Source organism: Dama dama, chromosome 12 (assembly GCF_033118175.1).
Source record: "Dama dama isolate Ldn47 chromosome 12, ASM3311817v1, whole genome shotgun sequence".
In the NCBI taxonomy this organism is placed as follows: Eukaryota; Metazoa; Chordata; class Mammalia; order Artiodactyla; family Cervidae; genus Dama; species Dama dama.
Window position 1 is genome coordinate 24,719,619 of NC_083692.1, and position 25,648 is coordinate 24,745,266.

The 25,648-nt window shown below is 37.3% G+C and overlaps 1 protein-coding gene across 3 annotated transcripts in view; it reads right to left on the reverse strand.

Annotated features, from left to right (window-relative positions):
* GPHN (gephyrin) overlaps positions 1–25,648 on the reverse strand; it is a 531,607-nt gene that overhangs the window by 234,910 nt on the left and 271,049 nt on the right. For all 3 annotated transcript variants that reach the window (XM_061156856.1, XM_061156854.1, XM_061156855.1), the window contains one exon: positions 2,444–2,510. In XM_061156856.1, coding sequence (XP_061012839.1) covers positions 2,444–2,510 — 67 coding nt within the window. The remainder of the gene's footprint in view (positions 1–2,443; positions 2,511–25,648) is intronic.

Sequence of the window (25,648 nt, forward strand, 5' to 3'; positions counted from 1 at the left end):
GAGTGGATACTTAGGGCCCTATAGAAGGCAGAAATGGGCTGAATCTAGATATATTCCTCTTACACTACGAGGCACAAACGCCAATAAGAACTGTTTTGTCTGCTATAAAGAGAGACAGAGATGGCAGAGGGCTATGCAGCGAATTCCCCAAGGGAAAAGTCCTACACATACCTGGCAAGTTGGACTGATGTTATTAGTCCAACTAACTACAAATGGGTACAAGGCTACAAATGAGGTCTGCTAGGTTTAGACACTTAATCTGGATGAGCTTTGTTTATTCCAGGGTAGATAAACATACTCAATGGATTATAAAAGGACCAGAACAGAAGATACTGTGTCAGTGACCATGGAGGCACACATCTTTAGACCAAGGAACACACTTTCATCTTCAGAGCAATAATATGATAGAAAACTGAAACGGGCAGTTGAAACACTTGTTGTCTAAAATGGGAGGAGATAAATGCATGAAACCTTCATTAGTGTATGATCATATTCAACATCAGGGAGGCTAAATGAGTGTTCTCTCCAGACAGATTCATCTGCTTTTCTTGTGAGAGGGGATGGAAAAGGATGTTTGTACAACTACACTTTTCTCTTTACAATTATCCTTTTTCTTTTTCCCCACATCACCTGAACGCTCTTCTTTTCTATGTGATGCATAGTGGTCTGAGGACCAGGGCTGTAATTGTGGGTGCCAGAGGCAGGGATGATTCTTAGGCTGAAATTGTAACTATACTTATAAACTTTTATGTCAGAATTCCTAAGGGTCTGATGGTGCAGACTATGTCTTACTCCATCTGGCCAAATTGGGCTTAAGAGTAAATGCAATTATATTGCCTGGTGTTTCAGACTGCCCACTAACTCTGTACCTATGTAACCTTTATCTTATATAAATGGAATGGATTGAGAGGGAAGTACTTGCTGAACTAGTATTACTGATGGCCATCTGGACCAGCCCAGTGGCTAAATCAAGTCTCATTCAAGATGTTCAAAGGAAATGCTTGAATATAAATGGAAAGAAGGAGAAATGGTAGTTGAAGGTAAAGGAATGAGTATAAAGGGGTTATGCAGCAGGGAAATCCAGTATTACTTTGTTGCCTCAAAAGTAGCTTAAAACAAGGGATGATACTGTTTCTTGGCTCAGCTGTAGCAGATGCTAGAAAGGGAAGAGGCATAGGTTGCTTTTGGAACCTGACAAGTCTGTAAACCTGAGGAGCATCGCTCTGGGATACATCTTGATCATATGATATGAAGACAACTAAGGTAACTGTTAATGTGTATATAGGATTCCAGTAATGTTTCAGTATCTTTTGACTCTTATTTTTCAGGTTATATTTACTACTATACTATGATATAATACAAGCATTGTTAGTAAGATTATACTGCTGATATTGATGGCCACATGTACTGGGGATTTGAGTTAAAGCCTTCTCAATATGTAACACCAATGGGAAATCACTGGCCTGAGCAAGAAAGCTAATTTCTATGATAAACAGTTCTGTGCGAATGTATCGTAGGGTACAGTAACAGAAGATCAAGGTAGAAAATTAGTAAATGAGTACAAAAATATGAAAATTTGTATAATGGCTTTAGAGGATGAATTACTCGTTTCCCTAAGTTTAGTCCTATCTCTCTCTGGCTCCTCCAAATCTTAGGCATATTCACACTACTACTGTTGTTGTGTCTATAATATAAATGCTATAGTAAATATAGATGCTCGGCCAGACAAATATTATTGTTTAGTTGTAAGAAAGCCTTGGTCAGAGGCCAGGGGGTAGCTTGTATAATGAAAATTTAACTTTACCCAAAGAGAATCTGGCCTATGCCCTTAGTTACTGGGAAATGAAAGGAGTGTCTTTTTTCTGTCTGGAAACTTTTGCTACCAGGCAGTCTAACAGTGTGATTTATTATGGAGACTTTGGGAAATGTGATTTTTGGCTCTGGTAAGTGTTGGAGACTACAAGTATTAGCCCAGCCTCTGGGAAATGCAAGAGACTAAAGGTCAGCCATACGGGCAATATATGATGTACCTCAAGAAAAATTATGGATGCTAAGGACTTAGAGCTTCCCTGATAAGCAATAAACCTTGTGTCATTACATACTGATGCCCAGAGTAATGTGTTCATGACTCCATAGGGAGAAGAGATTAGAAGCTCTTCTCCATTTGGTACTTCTTTATTCTGTCTTATGCACCTCCTTCCCCAGTTGATTTTAATCTGTATCCTTTCCATATAATAAACCATAACTATGAGTATACCACCTTTCAATGAGTTCTCTGAATCTATGGAGTGAATTATTGAAACAGAGGGTATTTTGGGAATGCACTGAACTGCAACTGGTGTCAGAAGTGAGGTCTTGTGGAGGGCTCCAACTTCTCGTATGGCTAACTCACAGCTGGCCAAAATTTCTCAAACTAAACCATATATATCTGAAGACTGCTTACCTGAGATCCTTTCTTGCTACCTGGCAAGTTAATTATGAGAGTTTTCCCTCTGATTCCACATACAGGCCTGGAAGGAAAAAGAAACTGGATGAATACTAACTTAGCATGATGGTTGGTTTAAATACATTCAACAAAGACCAATCATTGTTTTTATATGTGAACAACTTTTTAAGGAATAAAACTGTTACAGCTAAATATTTACCAATTATTATACAAATTGGGCACTCTCCCTGGCTGAGGTTTATATAACAATGGTTAGTGTGGTAGATTAGAAAAATGTACTGAACATGAAATCAGAATAAATTAGCCACTTTAAAGAAATAATGGCCAAATTATCTTCTTTTTCTAACTTCAGCTTTTTCATATCTCTTACAGTTCTAAGAATTCAATGAGATAGCATACTAAAAATGACTACTATAGTAATGCCTATGTTCAAAAGTCTAACACGTAAGGCACTCTGGCATTGAGTGAGATGTTTAAACTCTTGTTTCTCAGGAAGTCTATAAGTTTTGAAGTAAGAATAGACTTTTGGACTCAGTGGGAGAAGAAGAGGGTGGGATGATTTGAGAGAACAGCATTGAAACATATGCATTACCATATGTAAAATAGATAACCAGTCCAAGTCTGATGTATGATACAGGGCACCCAAAGCTGGTGCTCTGTGTCAACCTGGAGGGATAAGGTGGGGAGGGAGGTAACACAGGAGTTCAGGGTGGAGAGGACACATATAGACCGATGGCCGATTCATACTGATGTATGTCAAAAACTATCACAATATTGTAAAATAATTATCCTTCAATTAAAATAAGTAAATAAATTAAAAAAACGTGAGACAGGTCTCTCACAGATCAATAGCACTGGGGAGAATTTAGAGAGCTCAGCTATTGACTGAAAAATTGATAAACAAGAGTCAGTTTAAAGTATAAAGGTCTTTCAGAGTTCACTGCAAATTTTCAGGTCACTTTAAAACCAAGTGGTTAGATAAGAAACATAAGCAGTTGAAAAGTATGAAAGCTGGAATAAAGAGTTGGAGGCCTAGATTTCAAATGAGAGTTTGAATCATGCTCTTCCAATAATTGGCTATGTGACTCTGACCTGGTAACATTTAATTTCCATTATTTGAAAACAAAAGGACTAGATTCAATTAGTCTATTTCTAAAATTTTATAATTCAGATTGTAAGTCACATAAGAATGTTTTTCTGCAACTTTTGAGTTTCTTATTTAACTTTTTGAAATAACCTAAAATTGTCTTGTATTTTATTGTTTTTCTTATTTTAGAAAGTGCTCATAGCTATTTAAAACTGTCCATACAGCTTTCCTTTTAATTGAGATATAATTGACAAATAACATTATATTAATTTTAGGTGTACAACATGATGATTTCATATAGGTATATATTACGGAATGATTACTACAATAGATTTAGCTAATATCTATCACCACACATTGTACAATTTTTCTCTTGTGATGAGAAATTTTACAATCTATTCTCAGAAAGTTTCAACCAAACAATATTATTAACTATAATCAACATGCTGTATATTACATCCCCAGGATTTATAAGGAGAAGTTCGTGCCTTTTGACTCCTTTCACGCATTTAACCCACTCACCAACCCCTGCCTCTGGCAACCACCAACCTGTTTCCCTGTATCTGGTGGTTTAGTGGCTAAGTCGTGTCCAACTCTTGTGACCCCATGGACAAAGGAGCCTGGCAGGCTACAGTTCATGGGCTTCTCCAAGCAAGAATACTAGAGTGGACTGCCATTTCCTTCTCCAGGGGATCTTCCTGATCCAGGGATAGAACCATGGTCTCCTGCATTGCAGGCAGATTCTTTACTGACTGAGCTATGAGGGAAGCCCAATCAAGTCTCTGTATCTATGAGTTGTTTGTTATTATTAGAGTACATATACAAGTGAAATCATACAGTCTTTGCTTTTGTCTGACCTATTTCACTTAGCACAATAGACTCAAGGTCCATTCATATTGTTACAAGTAGCAAGATTTCATTTTTCATGACCCATGTCCTATAGCATATATGTACCTCATTTTCTTTATCCATTCATCCATCAATGGACACAGGTTGTTTCCGGATCCTGGCAATAATGTTGCAGTAAAGGTGGAAATGCAGATATCTTTTCAAGATAGTGATTCTGTTTCCTTTGGATAAATATCCAAAAGGTTATTTGCGGGATCAAATGATAGTTCTATTTTTAATGTTTTTAGGAACTTCCATACTGTTTTCCACAGTGGCTGCACATAATTACACTGCCATCAACAGTGTATGAGGGTTCCCTTTTTTGCACACCCTCTCAAACACTTGTTATTTGTTGTTTTTAATAACACACATTCTAATGGGTGTGGAGTGATATCTCTTTGTAGTTTTGAGTTGCATTTCCCTAATTAGTGATGTGGAAAATCTTCTGATGTGTCTGTTGGCTAGCTGTATGCCTGCTTTGGAAGAGTTCAGAACCTCTGCCCATTTTTTAATTTTTTAAAAAAAATTGTTCTTTATAAATTTTGAGTATCAACCACTTATAGACATATGATGTGCAAGTATCCTCTGCCATTTGGTAGGCTGTATTTTCATTTTGCTGATGGCTTCTTTTGCTGTGCAGAGCTTTTGAGTTTGATGTAGTCCCATGTGGTTAATTTTAATTTTGCTTCCTTTGCTTGAGAATAAATATCCGAAAGATATTGCTAAAACTAATGTCAAAAGCATAATGCCCATGATTTTTTTCTGGAGTTTTAAGGTTTCAGGTCTTACATTCAGGTCTTTAATCCATTTTTATTAATTTCTATATACAATCTAAGACAGGGTCTAGTTTCATTCTTTTGCATGTGCTATCTGGTTTTCCCAATACTTTGTCCATTTTAGGTTCTTTGCTCCTTTGTTGTAAATTAATTGTCCATATATCTATGTGTTTACTTCTGGGCTGTCAAATTCTAGGCTTTTCTTCCAATATTATGCTGTCTTGATTGTTACAGATTTGCAGTATAATTTGAAATCAGGGAGTGTAATATCTTCAGTTTGATCATTTTTCTCAAGATTGCTTTTCTATCCAAGGGTCTTCTGCTATTTTTTACAAATTATAGGATTTTCTTTGTTCTATTTCAATGAAAATTATCATTGTATTTTGATGGGGATTCCACTGAATCTACAGGTTGCTTTAGGTAATGCGTACATTTTAACAATGCTAATTCTTGCAACTCATGAACATGGACTATCTTTCCATTTCTTTGTGTCTTATTCAGTTTCTTTCAACATGTCTTGTAGTTTTTACTTCCTTGGATTAAAATCTTCCTAGGTATTTTAATTTTTGTTGCAACTGTAAAATGAATTGTTTTCTTAATTTCTCATTATGCTAGTTCATTCTTAGTGTACAGAAATGCAACAGATTTTTGTATGTTTATTTTTATCCTGCAAGTTTATTTCATTCATTTATTATTTTTAATAGTTTTTCTATGGAATCTTTAGGGTTTTCTATATATAAAATCATGTCATCCACAAATGCTGACAGTTTTACTTCTTCCTTTCCAATTTGGACTTTTATTTCTTCTTCTTACTTAACTGCTCTAGCTAGAATTTAACCACCATGTTGAATAAGACTGGCAAGAATGGTATCCTTTTCTTGGTCCCAATCTGAGAGGAAAATCTTTCAGTTTTTCACTACTGAGTATGTTAGCTGTGGGTCTGTCATATATGGCCTTTATCATACTGCTGTATGCTCCTTACAGCTCATTTTATTTTACTTTAATGATAAATAGGTGCTGACTCTTGTCAAATGCTTTTTTCTTGCATCTATTGATAAAATAATCATGATTTTTATCCTTCATTTTTGTTAAAGTGTTATATTATGTTGATTGATTTGTGGATATTAAACTGTTCTTATATCCCTGGAGTAAATCCTATTTGACCATGGTGTATGATCCTTTTAACATATTGTTGTATTCATTTGCTAATGTTTCGTCTAGATGTTTTGCATCTAAGTTCATCAGACATACCGGCCTGTAATTTTCTTTGTGTTCTCCTTGTCTGATTTTGGTATTAGAGTAACGCTGGCTCATAAAAAGAGTTATGAAGTGCTCCCTTTTCTTCTAGTGTTTGGAAGAGTTTGAGAAGAATTGGTACCAATTCTTCAAATGTTTGATAGAATTCACTAATTAAGTTGTTTTGTACTGGATGCTGTTTCTTAGGAGGTTTTTGATTACTTTACCATCTCCCTACTAGTGAGTGATCTATTCATTTGCATGATTCAGTCTTGGAAAAATGTATGATTCTAAGAATTGATCCATTTCTTATAGGTTGTCCAATTTTTTGATCTGCAACTGTCCAGTCTTCTCTTACAATCCTTTATATTTCTGTGATATTGTTTGCAATTTCTCCTTGTTTCTGATTTTATAAGTCAGTCTAGCTAAAGCTTTGCCAATTTCGTTTTCTCTTCCAAGAACTATTTCTTAGTTTCATTAACTTTTTCTATCACCTTTTTAGTCTCTACTTCATTTATTTCTGCTCTGACTTTTATTTTCTCCCTTATATTGATGTTAGACTTTCTCCCCCCAAACCACCCAGTTCCTTTAGGTATAAGGTTAGACTTTTGATTTGAGATATTTCTTATTTCTTGAGGGAGACCTTATTGCTATAAACCTCCTTCTAAGTGTGGCTTTTGCTATATCCCATAGATTTTTATATGTTGTATTTTCATTTTTATTTGTGGTCAGGTATTTTTTGATTTCTGCTTTTGATTTTTTTCATCGACTCACAGCTGTTCAATAGCACGTCATTTAGTCTCCAGGTATTTGTGATTTTTCCAGTTTTCTTCTTGTACCAATAGTTGATCATGGCAAGGTGAAAAATATGCCTAATATAATTTCAATATTTAAATTTATTGAGACTTGCTTTGTGTTTCAACATATGGTATATTCTTAATAATGGTCCTTATGCCTTAAAGAAGAATATCAATTTTTATATTCCTTTATGATTTGGGTAACTTATTTCTTTTCCTTGTCTAATTGCTCTGGCTGGGACTTCCATTACTATGTTGGATAAAAGTGGAAATGGGGACTGTCTGTGTCTTGTCCCTGATCTAGAGGAAAAGTTTTCAGTTTTTCACCACTGAGTATGTTACCTGTGGTCTTGTCATGCTGACTGATTTGTGGATGATAGCAATTTCTCCATATCTTCTAGGTTGTCCAGTTTGTTGTGTTTAACTGTACATAGTAGTCTCATGATTCTTTGTATTTTTGTAGGATCAGTTAAAACATCTCCTCTTTCATTTATAATTTTATTTATTTAAATCCTCTTTTTCTTGATGAGTCTAGCTAAAGGCTTATCCATCTTGTTTATCCTTTCAAAGATAAATCCAAGCTTCTTTTTAAGAGGGAAGCTCGGAGTGCTCAATCCCTACTTTAAGAAAGTGGAAAGAGCTTAAAGAAACAACCACTTCAAAGAATTTAAAAAAAAATCAAAACTACAATGAGGTATCACCGTATAGTGGTCAGAATGGCCATCATCAAAAAATCTATAAACAATGAATGCTGGAGAGGGTGTGGAGAAAAGAGAGCCCTCTTGCACTCTTGGTGGGAATGTAAATTGATACAGCCTCTATGAAAGACAACATGGAGATTCCTTTAAAAAACTAGGCATAAAACTACCATATGGCCCAACAATCCCACTACTGGGCATATACCATGAGGAAATCATAATTGAAAAAGATACATATATCCCAATATTCACTGCAGCATTATTATTACAATAGCTGGGACATGGAAGCAACCTACATGTCCATCGACAGATGAATGGATAAAGCAGCTGTGGTACATATGTACAATGAAATATTACTCAGCCATAAGAAGGAATGCATGTGAATCAGTTCTAATAGGGTGGATGAACACAGAGCCTACACTATAGGGTGAAGTAAGAAAGAAAGAGAAAAAGAAATACCATATAGTAATGCATATATATGGAATAACATCAGAAAGATGGTACTGATGAATCTATTTGCAGGGCGGTAATGGAGATGCAGACATAGAGAACAGACTTGTGGACATGGAGTGGGGTAGGGGGAGAAGAGGGTGAAATGAATGGACAGAGACCATGAAAACATATACACTACTGTATGTAAAACAGCCAGTGGGAATTTGTTGTATGACTAAGGGAACTCAAGCTGGGGCTGTGACAACCTAGAGGGGTGGGATGAAGTGGGCGGGAGGTTCAGGAGCGAGGGTACACACCTATACCTATGTCTGATTCATGATGATGGATGGCAGAAACTAACAAACTATTGTAAAGCAATTATCCCTCAGTTAAAAAAAAAGATGAAGAACTAAGCCTGTAGCGGAAAGAAGGCAATAACAAAGACCAGAGTAGGAAAGAAAAATGAAACAGAGACTAAAAAGATAATAGAAAAGAACAGTGAAATGAAGACCTGGTTCTCTCCGTTGGTTGCTTAGTGGTATGTTGTTGAATCTCTATATATTTGTGAACTTCCAATTTTCTTCTTATAATTGATTTCTAGTTTCACACTATTGTGGTCAGCAAAGATGCTTGATAGGATTTTATCTTAAATTTCAAGATCTGTATTGTGGCTTAAGATGTGATTGATTCTGGAGAATGTTCTATGTGCACTTAAGAAGAATGTGTATTCTGCTGCTTTCCATCAGATCTAGAGGGTCGTTTAAGTCCAATGTTTCTTTACTGATTTTCTGTCTGGATGATCTCTCCAGTGGTGAAAGTGCAGTACTGAAATCTCCAATTATTCTTTTTCTGTCTATGTCTCCCTTAAGGTCTGTTAATACCTGCTTTAAATACTTTATATAATAGGTTCTTCTAAGTTAGGTGCCTACATATTTACAAATGTTATTTCCCCTTGTTGGATTGACCCCTTTGTTATTATACAGTGATTTGTCTCTTACTTTGTCTTTTGCTTGAAGTTTATTTTCCCTGATACAATTATAGCTACCTCAGCTTTCTGTTGCTTTTTCATTTGCATGGAATATCATTTTTCATCCTTTATTTTCAGTATCCTTATGTGAGAAGTTGGTCAGGCAGCATATAGTGGGGTGTTTTTTTTTTTTTAATTCATTCAGCTATTGTATGATTTGATTGGAGAATCTGTTTACATTTACAGTAATTATTGATAAGTATGGACTTATTGCCATTTTCTTAATCGTCTTCTTGTTGTTTCATAGTTCCTTTGTTACCTTCTTTTTCTCTTACTCCGTCCTTTGGGATTTGATGGTGGGTGTTGTGAGAGGGCATCAGAGGGTAGACACCCTAGAACCATAAGCACAGAAAACTAGCCAACTTGATCACAGGACCACAGTCTTGTCTAACTCAATGAAACTAAGCCATGCCATGTGGGGCCACCCAAGACGGTTGGGTCATGGTGGAGAGGTCTGAAGAATGTGGTCCACTGGAGAAGGGAATGGCAAACCACTTCAATATTCTTGCCTTGAAAACCCCTAGAACAGTATGAGAAGGCAAAATGATAAGATACTGAAAGAGAAACTCCCCAGGTCAGTAGGTGCCCAATATGCTACTGGAGAGCAGTGGAGAAATAACTCCAGAAAGAATGAAGGGATGGAGCCAAAGCAAAAACAATACCAAGCTGTGGATGGGACTGGTGATAGAAGCAAGGTCTGATGCTATAAAGAGCAATATTGCATAGGAATCTGGAATGTTAGGTCCATGAATCAAGGCAAAGTGGAAGTGGTCAAACAGGAGATGGCAAGAGTGAATGTCGACATTCTAGGAATCAGCGAACTAAAATGGACTGGATTGGGTGAATTTAACTCAGATGACCATTATATCTACTACTGTGGGCAGGAATCCCTTAGATGAAATGCAGTAGCCATCATAGTCAACAAAAGAGTCTGAAATGCAGTACTTGGATGCAATCTCAAAAACGACAGAATGATCTCCGTTCGTTTCCAAGGCAAACCATTCAATATCACGGTAATCCAAGCCTGTGCCCCAACCAGTAACGCTGAAGAAGCCGAAGTTGAACGGTTCTATGAAGACCTACAAGACCTTTGAGAACTAACACCCAAAAAAGATGTCCTTTTCATTATAGGGGACTGGAATGCAAAAGTAGGAAGTCAAGAAACACCTGGAGTAACAGGCAAATTTGGCCTTGGAGTACGGAATGAAGCAGGGCAAAGGCTAATAGAGTTCTGCCAAGAGAATGCACTGGTCATAGCAAACACCCTCTTCCAACAACACAAGAGAAGACTCTACACATGGACATCACCAGATGGTCGACACTGAAATCAGATTGATTATATTCTTTGCAGCCAGTGATGGAGAAGCTCTGTACAGTCAGCAAAATTAAGACCGGGAGCTGACTGTGGCTCAGATCATGAACTCTTTATTGCCAAATTCATACTTAAATAAAACAGAGTAGGGAAAACCACTAGACCATTCAGGTATGACTTAAATCAAATCCATTATGAATATACAGTGGAAGTGAGAAACAGATTTAAGGAACTAGATCTGATAGACAGACAGCCTGTTGAACTATGGACGGAGGTTGGTGACATTCTACAGGAGAGAGGAATCAAGACCATCCCCATGGAAAAGAAATGCAAAAAGGCAAAATGGTTGTCTGAGGAGGCCTTACAACGAAGAGAAGCTAAAAGCAAAGGAGAAAAGGAAAGATATTCCCATTGGAATGCAGAGTTCCGAAGAATAGTCAGGAGAGATAAGAAAGCCTTCCTCAGTGATCAATGCAAAGAAATAGAAAAATTAGAGATACCAAGGGAACATTTCATGCAAAAATGGGCTCAATAAAGGACAGAAATGGTATGGACCTAACAAGCAGAGATATTAAGAAGAGGTGGCAAGAATACACAGTAGAACTGTACAAAAAAGATCTTCATGACCCAGATAATCACAATGGTGTGATCACTCACCTAGAACCAGACACCCTGGAATGTGAAGTCAAGTGGGCCTTAGAAAGCATCACTACGAACAAAGCTAGTGTATGTGATGGAATTCCAGTTGAGCTATTTCACATCCTGAAAGATGATGCTGTGAATGTGCTGCACTCAATATGCCAGCAAATTTGGAAAACTCAACAGTGGCCACAGGACTGGAAAAGGTCCGTTTTCATTCCAATCCCTAAGAACGGCAATCTCAAAGAATGCTCAAACTACCACACAATTGCACTCATCTCACATGCTAGTAAGGTAATGTTCAAAATTCTCCAAGCCAGGCTTCAGCAATACGTGAACCGTGAACTTCCAGATGTTCAAGCTGGTTTTAGAAAAGGCAGAGGAACCAGAGATCAAATTGCCAATATCCGCTGGATCATCGAAAAAGCAAGAGAGTTCCAGAGAAACATCTATTTCTGCTTTATTGACTATGCCAAAACCTTCAACTGTGTGGATCACAATAAACTGTGGGAAATTCTGAAGGAGATGGGAATACCAGACCTGCCTCTTGAGAAACCTATATGCAGGTAAGGAAGCAACAGTTAGAACTGGACATGGAACAACAGACTGGTTCCAAATAGGAAAAGGAGTACGTCAAGCTGTATATTGTCACCCTGCTTATTTAACTTATATGCAGAGTACATCATGAGAAACGCTGGGCTGGAAGAAGCACAAGCTGGAATCAAGATTGCCGGGAGAAATATCAATAACCTCAGATATGTAGATGACACCACCCTTATGGCAGAAAGTGAAGAGGAACTAAAAAGCCTCTTGATGAAAGTGAAAGAGGAGACTGAAAAAGTTGGCTTAAAGCTCAACATTCAGAAACTAAGTTCATGGCATCTGGTCCCATCACTCTATGGGAAGTAGATGGGGAGACAGTGGAAGCAGTGTCAGACTTTATTTTTTTGGGCTCCAAAATCACTGCAGATGGTGACTGTAGCCATGCAATTAAAAGACGCTTACTCCTTGGAAGGAAAGTTATGACCAACCTAGATAGCATATTAAAAAGTAGAGACATTACTTTGCCAACAAAGGTCCGTCTGGTCAAGGCTATGGCTTTTCCAGTGGTCATGTATGGATGTGAGAGTTGGACTGTGAAGAAAGCTGAGCAACTGAAAATTGATGCTTTTGAACTGTGGTGTTAGAGAAGACTCTTGAGAGTCCCTTGGACTGCAAGGAGATCCAACCAGTCCATCCTGAAGGAGATCAGTCCTGGGTGTTCATTGGAAGGACTGATGCTGAAGCTGAAACTCCAATACTTTGGCCACCTCATGCAAAGAGTTGACTCACTGGTAAAGACCCTGATGCTGGGAGGGATTGGGGGCAGGAGGAGAAGGGGACGACAGAGGATGAGATGGCTGGATGGCATCACCGCCTCGATGGCCATGAGGTTGAGTAAACTCCGGGAGTTGGTGATGGACAGGGAGGCCCAGCGTGCTGCAATTCATTGGGTTGCAAAGAGTCAGACACGACTGAGCGACTGAACTAAGTGCTTAGATTCCTTTTCATTTATCTTTTGCATTATTTACCATAGGTTTTTGCTATGGTATTTGTAAGTCTATTTTAAGCTGATAAGAACTTAAGTTCAAACATATTCCAAAACTCCACATTCTGACTCCACTATTTTTACTGTTTTTGATGCTGCAATTGGCATCTTTTTAACTGGCGTATTTACTAACAAATTACTGTACTTGCAGTTATTTTTACTACTTTAACCCTTCACACTAGATTTATAAGTGGTTAGTCCACCACCTTTACAACATTAGATTATTCTAAATTTAACTATGTATTTACCTTAACCAGTAGGTTTACAACTTTATATACTTTCCTGCTAGCATGCTTTCATTTCAGGTTAAAGAAGTCCCCTTAAGTTTTCTTGTAAGGCCAGTCTAGTGGTGTTCAACTCCTTTAGCTTTTGCATGACTGAAAAATTCTTCATCTTTCCTTTATAACCCGGAAGGACAACTCTCTTGCGTAAAGTATTCTTTGTAGACAGTTTTTTCTCTTCAGCACTTTAAATGCATCATGTCACTCCTTTTAAGAAACTTTTAAGCAAAGTTTCTGCTAAAAAATCTGTGTGTGCATGTTAAGTCACTTCAGCATGTTAAGACACGACTTCAGTAGTGTCTGACTCTTTGCAACCCAATGAACTGTAGCCGTTCAGGTTCCTCTGTCCATGAAGATTCTCCAGGCAAGAATACTGGAGTGGGTTGCCATGTCCTCCTCCAGGGGATCTTCCCAACCCAGGGATTGAACCCGTGTCTCCTGTGGTTCCTGCAATGCAGGAGGATTCCTTGCCAAGACCCACTGGGGGAGCCCACTAAAAAAATCTACTGTTGGTCTTACAGAAGTTCCCTTATATATAAAAAGGTGTTTTTTGTGCTTGTTTTTATTTTTGACAATGTAATTAATGTGTTTTTTGTGGGTGAGTCTCTTTGGATTCATCTTTACTGGAACTCTCTGGGTGTCCTGGATCTGGATATCTGTCTCCCAGGTTTGGGACATTTTCAGCCATTAATTATTTCTTCAGATAGGTTTCTGTCGTTTCCTTTTTTCTCTCTCTCTGGGATTCTTATAACGTGAATAGTATTCTGCTTGATGTTGTCCTTTAAGTCCCTTAAGCTAGCTGTACTCTTTTTCTTTCTGTCCCTCTTTTGGATGGGTTCCATTGCCCTATCTTCAAGGGTTCCATTGCCCCATCCCTCATCCTTTCCTCTACTGCTATTGACCATTTCTAATGAAATTTTCAATTCAGTTATTGTATTCTTTTGGCTTGTGACTTCTGTTTGGTACTTTCTTTTTTTTTTTTTTATTAGTTGGAGGCTAATTACTTCACAACATTTCAGTGGGTTTTGTCATACATTGATATGAATCAGCCATAGATTTACACATATTCCCCATCCCGATCCCCCCTCCCACCTCCCTCTCCACCCGATTCCTCTGGGTCTTCCCAGTGCACCAGGCCCGAGCACTTGTCTCATGCATCCCACCAGGGCTGGTGATCTGTTTCACCATAGATAATATACATGCTGTTCTTTCGAAACATCCCACCCTCACCTTCTCCCACAGAGTTCAAAAGTCTATTCTGTACTTCTGTATGGTAGTTTCTTATATTCTGTCAAATTCTCACTTTGGAAATGAATTGTTCTCCTGACCTTAGTACGCACCTTTATGACCATTACTGTGAACATTTTTTCCCAGGTAAACCACTTATCATTGTTTCATTAAGGTTTTTTTTTTTTTCTTTTTAAGTTTTGCCTTTTAGCTATAAAGAGTTTGATTAATACATGCCTCTGGGATCTTTGTTATTTTCCAGAGCAAGTATACTCTATCAGCATTCACATTTCTTTTTCTAAGTATAGTAGGCATAAATTTATCCTTATGAAGAATGATGTTGGGTCTGTATACATTTCTAATTTATCTACTATTGCAAAAATTGGAATATATTTTCCAAGAATATAACTATTTTCTAAGGATGTTTCCAAGAATGTTCCAAGTTTTAACTCCCTCCACCACAAGGTTAGTGACAAATTAAAATTCAGTTAACACTTTTAATTCCAATATTTTGGTCATCAAGCCCAGGCCTGTTAGGCCTTCAATAATATTTCATCTTCTCTAGATTGATACCCAAATAGCAGTGTTAACAGAGCTAAGGATGTAAACTTCTATCTGTACTGTATATACATAATAGTTATAATACTCAGACCACTATTTCTGTGTATGTATTATGCACATATGTATGACATAATTAAAAGACTAAGTATACAACCACGAGAAAACTGTTTTTTTCCCCTCAATCTATTTGGCTCTTTGGTCTTTTATTTTGTCCCCCCCAAAATTAGATTACACTTAACAAAATTCCTTTGTTTCCTTCTCTTTGAATGTTTAAAAATTAGTTAGTTTTTTCATCTCTGGAATATCCAGAGTTATTGTAAGAAGAAAGTCCTTTTTATTTATTTAGGCTTTTTAGGTTAAGAAGTTATTTTTACAAACACTATTTAATAATTTTAAAAACACAAGCACCATATTCTTAGCATATGCCAAACTTACCAAACAACTTATTAAGTTTATAAGTTAAACTCACTAAACCTGTAGTAAGTATTATGGGATAAATGCAACCCAATTCCTTAAGGAGTTTACAATTGTAATACAGATCATGAAAGCACATAAACAACTACAAGATAGTAAGTGATGACACAAATTATCCTAAAATACCATGAGATGAAAATAAAAGCAGTAAATTTCTACACAATGGTGGTGAAGTATGCCTTTATGGAAGAGATAGCACTTGAATGATTTTATAAAGGAAAATATTTTAATAGGTAGGAAAGTGGGGTAAAGGCAAGAAAAAGAGGACAGCTTTAAGTGGAGAAGAAAAAAAGTAAAACATAGAGACAAAAAAGCACCAAGTACTTTTTGTGTATATTAAGTCCTTCATCTAGTCAGAGTACATTGTACTTAAAGGAGTAATGTGAGATAAGTACCAGTGGAAAGATGGTACAGTCTGAAAGATTAATAGTTCTCAATGTGTGGTGTCTGCACCAACAACATATATAAATCATTTGGTAATCTGTTAGAAATGTAAAACCTCCCACACTGCCCATCTCCTTTCCTCACTGTGATTGAACCACTGAATCAAAAACTATTGGGTATGATCTAGCACTTAATATCTTACTAAGCTCTCTAGTTGATTTTTGTTCCACTTGAGAACTACTATTATAAACTATGCTTGAATTTTGGTACTGCTATCTATGACCAGTATAAACTTGCCTTTACAGTATTCTAGGACCCACAACAGATTTCCCAACCTGGAGAATGGCAAAAGGACTGAGAACTCCCAGGGAAACAGATGTTTGGCGGGAACAACAAGATATTGTGCACATGAGGACCCAAGAGAAAGGAGCAGTGACCCCACAAGAGACTGAGCCAGACTAGACTGTGAGAGGTGTCCAGAGAGGAATCTCTGGCAGAGGTATGGGTTGACAGTGGACTGCTGTGGGGTCAGGGCACTGACTACGATAGTCCTGGGGGAGCTGTAGCATGCTGGCGTAAGTCTTCTTGAAGGAGGTTACCATTACTGCCATTACCCCTACCAGAGGGAAGGAACACAACCCGATACATCAGCAGAAAACTGGATTAAAGATTTACTGAGCATGGCCCTGCCCACCAAGCAAGACCAGTTTACCTACAGCCAGCCAGTTCTTCCTACCAGTAAGCTTCCATCAGAGAGCAGACAGAATGAAAAGCACAACAACAGAAAGCTAACCAAACTGATCACATGGATTACAACCTTGTCTAATTCAATGAAATTATGAGCCAAGCCATGTAGGGCCACCCAAGATGGATGGGTAATGGTGGAGAGTTCTGACAAAATGTGGTCCACTGGAGAAAGAAATGGGAAAGCACTTCAGTATTCTTGTCTTGAGAACCCCATGAAAAATATGAAAAGGCACTGAAAGATGAACTCCCCAGGTCAGTAGGTGCCCAATATGCTACTGAAGAAGAGTGAAGAAATAGCTCCAGAATGAAAGAAGAGCAGGAGCCAAAGGGAAAACAACGCCCAGTTGTGGATGTGTCTGGTGGTGAAAGTAAAGTCCGATGCTGTAAAGAACAATATTGCACAGGAACCTGGAATGTTAGGTCCAAGAACCAAGGTAAATCGGATGTGGTCAAACAGGAGATGGCAAGAGTTAACATTGATATTTTAGGAATCAGTGAACTAAAATGGACTAGAATGGGTGAATTTAATTCAGATGATCATTACATCTACTACTGTGGGCAAGACTCCCTTAGAAGAAATGGAGTAGCCCTCATAGTCAACAAAACAGTCCAAAATGCAGTATCTGGATGCAATTCAAAACGACAGAATGATCTGTTCGTTTCCAAGGCAAACCATTCAATATCACAGTAATCAAAGTCTATGCCCCAGCCACTATTGCCAAAGAAGCTGAAGTTGAATGGTTCTATGAAGACTTACAAGACCTACTGAAAACTAATACCAAAAAAGATGTCCCTTTCATCATAGAGGACTGGAATGCAAAAGTAGGAAGTCAAAAAATATCTGGAGTAACAGACAAGTTTGGCCTTGGGGTTCAAAATGAAGCAGGGCAAAGGCTAACAGAGTTTTGCCAAGAGAACGCACTGATCACAGCAAACACTCTCTTCCAACAACACAAGAGATGACTCTAACCAGAAACAGAATAAGGATTTCTGTTTGTTTCTTTTGAAAGAATATTCTAGTTTTTGTCTTCTTTAAAGGTATCAAATTAGGAGATGCATAGTCAGACATATTCAATATTAAATGGTAATGTAAAAGTAATTTTTAAATAAAGAATATATTTAAAAATCAGGAAAGCTCAGCTAGTACAGAAACCTAAATGATAGACTGAACTGTCATTAATTTCAAAATACACTCATCTAATGGAGAGCTCTCAGGGGGAAAAAAAAAAAACAAGTACAAAAAAATCATTAATCTATTTGCTGATTAACTGTGGGATAATTCAACATAAATTCGTTATTTAAAACGATCAGTCCTGGGTGTTCACTTGGAAGGACTGATGTTGAAGCTGAAACTCCAATACTTTGGCCACCTGGTGTGAAGAGCTGACTCATTTGAGAAGACCCTGATGCTGGGAAAGATTGAGGGCAAGAGGAGAAGGGGACGACAGAAGATGAGATGGTTAGATGGCATCACTAACTCAATGGACATGGGTTTGGATGGACTCCGAGTTGGTGATGGACAGGGAGGCCTGGCGTGCTGCAGTTCATGGGATCGCAGAGTCGGACACAACTGAGCGACTGAACTGAACTGAAAAAGATCTTCCTAACAGATAAAGTATGGTTATCAGAATTAATTAATTCATTTAGCAAATATTCACTGAGTATCTTCCAGGAGCAAGGCAGTGTTACTTAGGTTATGGGGCTACAACAATAAGCAAACAGTGTCCCCCTAGGGAGATTACAGATTTACAGGAAAATATCAGTAAGTGTTAAGATAGTTAACTAAGTTATAGGCATATTATTAGTTATAGGAATGACAGGAAGGGAGGTTTAGTCTTATGTGGGAAGGGCGAGGGACGATTAGAGAAGGCATCTAGAAGGAAGATAACTTATGCTGCTACCTGAAGAATAGGTATCATAGAGTCAGGCTGGGAAGAACATTCTAGGCAGAGTAAATGGCATGAACAAAGGACTCAGAAGCTAGTGAGAGAACTGGATGTGTGTGATAACAATAATTGGGGGTGGGGTGGGGGGTGGAATGGAGTGAATCTTTGTATCCTCCTCAAATTCATATACTGAAATCCTAACCCTCAGTATGATGGTATTAGGAGTTGGGGCCTTTGGGAAGTAATTAGGCCATGAGGGAAGAGTCCTCATGAATGTGATTTAGTGCCCTTAGAAAAAAGACTCCTCCACCTGTCACTATGTGAGGATACAGAAAGGACTCAGAGCTGTACAACCAGGAAGAGTGCTCTCATCAGTATCTGATCAGGCTGTCCCCTACTCTCAGACTTCCAGCCTAGAGAACTGTGAGAAATAAATTTATGTTGTTTATAAGCCACTCAGTGTGTGGTACTTTGTTATAACAGCCCAAACTAGAACAGAGGGAGATGCTGCTAAATAGACAGTGAGTGGAGACAACTTATTTAGGCCCTGGAAAATTGTGTTAAAGAACTGAGTCTTTATCAATAGAAAAAAATTAGATATTACTGAAGTTTTAAGCAGAGGAATAACATACTAAAACTTATGTTTTTAAAAGATGTCTCTGGGCTGCAATGTGGAAAACTGAAGAGGTACAAAGAACCCAGTTAGAATGTTGGAATATGAGAGGTGAATTAGGATGGTTCCAATGATGATGAAAAATAGACAGGTTATAGTCTTTAAACGTATAGTGACTTACAGAGAATATAATGAGACAGTAACCTTTTAATACTAAAATATATATTTTTCTGGAAATTTAATTACCTAAAGAATATATCTAATAATTTTTTAAAATGGGCCATATCTGGATGAAAACTAAAATCTGAGTCTCAATTAATACCATTATTTTGATATTCCATTTAAATTTGATCACACTAATGTAGTTGTTGTTCAGTCACTAAGTCGTGTCTGACTCGTTGTGACCGCATGGACTGTAGCATGCCAGGCTCCTTTGTCCTCTACCGTCTCTGGGAGTTTGCTCAAATTCATGGAGTCAGTGATGCTAGCCAGCTATCTCATCCTCTGCCACCTTCTTCTCCTTTTGTTTTCATCCTTTCCCAGCAACAGGGTCTTTTCCAAGAAGTCGGCTCTTCCCATCAGGTAGCCAAAGTATTGGAGCATCAGCTTCAGCAAGTCTTTCCCATGAATATTCAGGGTTGATTTCCTTCAGGATTGACTTGTTTGATCTCCTTGTAGTCCAGGGGACTCTCCATAGAGTCTTCTCCAGCACCACAATTCAAAAGCATCAAGTCTGAGCTGTTCAGCCTTCTTTATGGTTGAACTCTCACATCTGTACATGACTACCAGAAAAATCATAGCTTTGACAGACCTTTGTTGGCAAAGTGATGTCTCTGCTTTTTAATATGTTGTTTAGGTTTGTCATAGCTTTCCTTCCAAGGAGCAAGCATCTTTTAATTTTATGACTGTAGTCACCATCTGCAGTGATTTTGGAGTCCAAAAAAATAAAATCTGTCACACTAGCCGTGGATATAAATTAACATGAATAATACAATTTTGTTTCCCTTAAAAAGAAATTTTTATTAAGTATTAAATACATAGAAGCTTGTAATGTACATATAAAATGTAGATAATAATGGAAAAAAGCTACGTAGGTACTTCAATCTAGTTTAAGAAACTATTACTATATTTTCAGAGACTACTGTGTACCTTATCATGATCTCAAGTCTCATTTTTCCTTAGATAACTATTTTCTTGAATTTAAAAATCATTCTTACTTATTTTTATAATAACTTAAGATATAATTCACATACTATCTAACTTAATCATAAAGTAAAAAAATATTTGTATTTTTGGTGTGTTTCACAGAGTTGTGCAGTCATCAATGCAATCAACTTTAGAATATATTACTCGCCTCCTCTAGAAAAAAAAAATCACATATCTATCAGCAGTCCATATTTTCTCCTACTCTTAGCCCCGAGCAACCATTAATCTACTTCCTGTCTCTATAGACCTATATATTCTGGACATTTCACATAAATGGAATCATATATGACTTCCTTCATATGTGGAGGAATACATGGCCTTTTGAGGTTGGTTTCTTTTAGTTAGCATGTTTTCAAGGTTCATCCATGTTGAGAAATATTTCAGGCATTGCTTACTTTAAAAATACTTCTGCACATAGGAAACAGATTGTTTAGGAAGTTACAGTGTGCAGCCCGTGCCAAACAGTTGGGGGTTATGTGCCCCCCTCCTTAAGGGTGGAATATTTACATGTATTATTTGGAAATCTTTGGTAAGAGATCTGTCTCCTTTTCTTTGCTATTAATTTAATCAATTATTCTTTGATTAAGTATGGACTCATGAAAACTTATTTTATATTTTAAGTTATAATAATCAAATACTACTTCATTTTGTTGCTCAAACTGTTCTATCTTTGGCCATTAGAAGCTTTGTCAGTTGGTTCCTATGTTTTTGTGACATTCATCTATAATGTGGGGGAGGGGGTTTGTTTTATTTTTTAGCATTTCCTTACTTTCAAGCACTAGAAGATACTAGGCTCATTTTGTGTATTTCTTCCCCTAGTCCTAGAAACAGCCATTTCGGAGGAAAAATTCCATTTACTGGCAAATGGTATTAGAAACCAAGAACTGAGCATTAGGTATGGCTGTGGTTGCTGTAGTGTTATTTCTTTTTGATCCTCTCTGCTAATAAAGCAAAGAAATATATGTGTGCATGCTAACGTGCATACATACACACATCTACAAATATTTCTATGTATCTCATTTATATCTATATTAAACAAAACATGAGTCCATACTGATTTCTCTAACTCTGATTCATTATATCTTAAGGATCATTGTAGCCTCCTCTCCTTGCCTGTAACTATGTGATTTCCTACTATATCAGTGACAAATGTGGTTCCCACCACTCGTCATCCACTTACACAATTCTTCAATTCCAGTAAAGGCACCAACTTAATGATTCGCGACATGATTTTCTGACTTTATGATGGTGTGATAATGATATATATTCAGCAGAAACCATACTTCAAATTTCGAATTTTGATCTTTTCCTGGGCTATAATATACAGTATGATATACTCTCCTAGTGCTGGGTAGCAGCAGTGAGCTTACAACATTCTTTACCCCTGTAACCCATTCTGTTTTTCACTTTCAGTATAGGAGTCAATAAACTGCTTGAAATATTCAACACTTTATTATAAAACAGGTTTTGTGTGTTAGTTGCTCAGTCATGTCTGGCTTTTTGAGACCACATGGACTGTAGCCCGCCGGTTTCCTCTGTCCATGGAATTCTCAGGCAAGAATACTGGAGTAGGTTGCTATTTCCTACTCTAGGGGATCTTCCTGACCCAGGGATTGAACCTGGGTCTCTTGAACTGCAGACAGAAGGGAAGCCCCCAAATAGGTTTTTTGTTAGATAACTTTTCCCAACTGTAGGCTAATGTAGGTGTTCTGAGCCCATTTAAGATAGGCTAGGCTAAGCTATGATATTTGGTAGGTTAGATGTGTTAAATCCATTTTTGACTTATGATAGAATGGGTTTACTGGGAAGTAACCCCATGTCAAACTGAGGACAAACTGTACAAATTCAGTAGTATCAGAATTGTTAATACACACAAACATGGATTACAGCATTATCAACAAAAGTGCGTGTGTATATATAGTTCCATTCACCTTTAGTCTTATAAACATCACTCATGACACCAAAGTTATTTACGTCAGTGTCTTTTCCTCCCATCCCCTTTAGTAATATTGTTTCCTCTATTTGTAAGATATTTAGATTCTCTTATCAAGAGTCTGCATTATTTCATGTCTAAATAATGGTTTTTTAAAATGTGCATATAGCAAGCATTTTTTCTGATACAAAGTTCTGTGAGTTTTGACAGATGCGTAATGTCATGTCTCCATGTTTCACCAATACAGTGTCGTACAGCATAGTGTTACAGACCTAAAAATCTGCCGTGACTCATCCATGCATCCCCCCTTTGCACAAATCCCTGGCAGTCACAAATCATTTTATGTCTCTATAATTTCACTTTTTAAAGAATGTCATAAAACTGAAATCATATGGCATGCCTTTTTGACTGGCTTCTTCTACTCAACAATATACAGTTAAGACCCTCCATGGGTTGTGTTTTTCTTTTTTTTTGGTGGCTTAATAGCTCATTTATTTTTAATCAGTGAATAATAATCTGTTGTATTGATGTACCACAGTTTGCTTATCCATTTATCTACCGAAGTATATCTTGGCTTATTTTAGCTTTTACCAATTGTGAATAAAGTTCTTAACATTCATATGCATATTTTTTCATGCACATAATTTACAAATTAATTGGGTAAATAACTAGGAGCTCTTTGTATATTTTTGATTTAGGTTGTTTTTCAGACATTATAATAGAACTAGACAGAAGCTCAACAAGGATATAGAAGAACTCAAAAATACCATTAATAACAGGATCTAACTGATATTTACAGAACACTCCACCTGAAAAAATAATCTACAGTTTTCTCCAATGCCCATGGAATATTCACCAAGACATATCATATCCTGAACCATAAAAATAAACCCCAGCAAGTTTAAAAAAATACACAGTGTTTTCTAACCACAAAAGGATAAAATTAGAAACCAATAATAGGAAGATAACAGAAAAAATGCAATATACTAGAACCCTAAACTAAGTTTATAAACTTGATAAACACAGATGAAAGAAGTCTCAAAAGAAATGAAAAAAATATATTGAAAGTGAGTGAAACCAAAAGGAAAACATGTAAAAATCAATGCTTTTCACCTTAAACAGTGTTTCTAATAATACATTAGAAAAGAGGTAAAGTATCCCACCTTAGGATAGAGCAAGATACATGCCCCCAAATCTTACCACCAAGTAAATAAGGGGCTATTACAGCAGTTCCTTTTACCCAGTATATCATTTCCAGCTATTAAGACAAAACTACAAGGTATACTAAAAGACAAAAAGCACAATATGAAGATACAGAGCAAACATTAGAACCAGACATAGCAGAGATGTTTAAACTATAAGACAGGAATTTAACACAAGTATCTGAGGGCCCAATAAAGTTGACAGCAGGCCAGGCCAAATGGGCAATGTAAGCAGTGAGATCGAAATCCTGAGAATGAAACAAAAAGAAATGCTAGATATAAAAAATAGTGAAATAGAAATAAAGAATGCCTATGATGGGCTCCTTAGTAGATTGGAGAACGCAGTGGTCACAGCAAATACCTTCTTCCAACAATAAAAGAGACAACTCTACACAAGGACATCAATGGATGGTAAATACCGAAACAGACTGATTATATTCTTTGCAGCCTAAGGTGAAGAAGCTCTATACAGTCAGCAGAAATAAGACTGGGAGCTGACTGTGGCTCAGATCATGAACTCCTTATTGCCAAATTCAGACTTAAATTGAAGAAAGTAGGGAAAACCACTAGATCATTCAGGTATGACCTAAAACAATTCCCTTACGATTATATAGTGAAAGTGATAAATACATTCAAGGGATTAGATCTGAAAGACAGAGTGCCTAAAGAACTATGGATGGAGGTTTGTAATATTGTACAGGAGGCCGTGATCAAAACCATCCCGAAGAAAAAGAAATCAAAAAGGGAAAATGGTTGTCTGAGGAGGCCTTACAAAGAGCTGAGAAAAGAAGAGAAATGAAAGGCAAAGGAGAAAAGGAAAGATACATGCATCAGAAAGCAGAATTCCAAAGAATAGCAAGGAGAGAAATGAAAGACTTCCTAAGTGATCAATGCAAAAAACAGAGGAAAACAACAGAAAGGGAAAGACTAGAGATCTCTTCAAGAAAATTAGACATACCAAGAGAACATTTCATGCAGAGATGGGCAAAATAAAGACAGAAATGGTATGGACCTAACAGAAGCAGAAGATATTAAGAAGAAGTGTCAAGAACACACAGAAGAACTATACAAAAAAGATCTTAATGACCCAGATAACCATGATGGTGTGATCACCCACCTAGAGCCAGACATTCTCGAGTATGAAGTCAAGTGGGCCTTAGGAAGCATCACTACGAACAAAGCTAGTGGAGGTGATAGAATTCCAGCTAAGCGTTTCAAGTCCTAAAAGATAATGCTATGAAAGTGCTGAACTCAATATGCCACTCAAATTCCAGCAAATGCTGGAAAACTCAGCAATGGCCACAGGACTGGAAAAGGTCAGTTTTCATTCCCAAAGAAAAGCCATGCCAAAGAATGTTCAAACTACTGCACAACTGCACTCATTTCACATGCCAGCACAGTAATGCTGAAAATTCTCCAAGCCAGGCTTCAGTACTACGTGAACCAAGAACTTCCAATGTTCAAGCTGGATTAGAAAAGGCAGAGGAAGCAGAGATAAAATTGCCAAGATCCGTTGGGTTATAGAAAAAGCAAGAGAATTCCAGAAAAACATCTACTTCTGCTTCACTGACTATGCTAAAGCCTTTCATGGTGTTGATCACAACAAACTGTGGAAAATTCTTAAAGAGATAGGAATACTAGATAACCTTAACTGCCTCCTGAAATACCTATATGCAGGTCAAGAAGCAACAGTTAGAACTGGACATGGAACAACAGACTCGTTCCAAATCGGGAAAGGATTATGTCAAGGCTGTATGTTGTCACCCTGCTTATTTAACTTATATGCAGAGTACATCCTGTGAAATGCTGGGCTGGATGAAACACAAGCTGGAATCAAGATTGCCAGGAGAAATATCAATAACCTCAGATATGCAGATGACACCACCCTTATGGCAGAAAGCGAAGAAGAACTAAAGAGCCTGTTGATGAAAGTGAAAGAGGAGAGTGAAAAAGCTAGCTTAAAACTCAACATTCAAAATCTAAGATCATGGCATCCAGTCCCATCACTTCGTGGCAAACAGATGGGGAGATGATGAAAACAGTGACAGACTTTATTTTCTTGGACTCCAAAATCACTGCAGATGGTGACTGCAGCCATGAAATTAAAAGATGCTTGCTCCTTGGAAAAAAAGCTATGACAAACCAAGACAGTATATTAAAAAGCAGAGACATTACTTTGCTGACAAAGGTCCATCTAGTCGAAGCTAT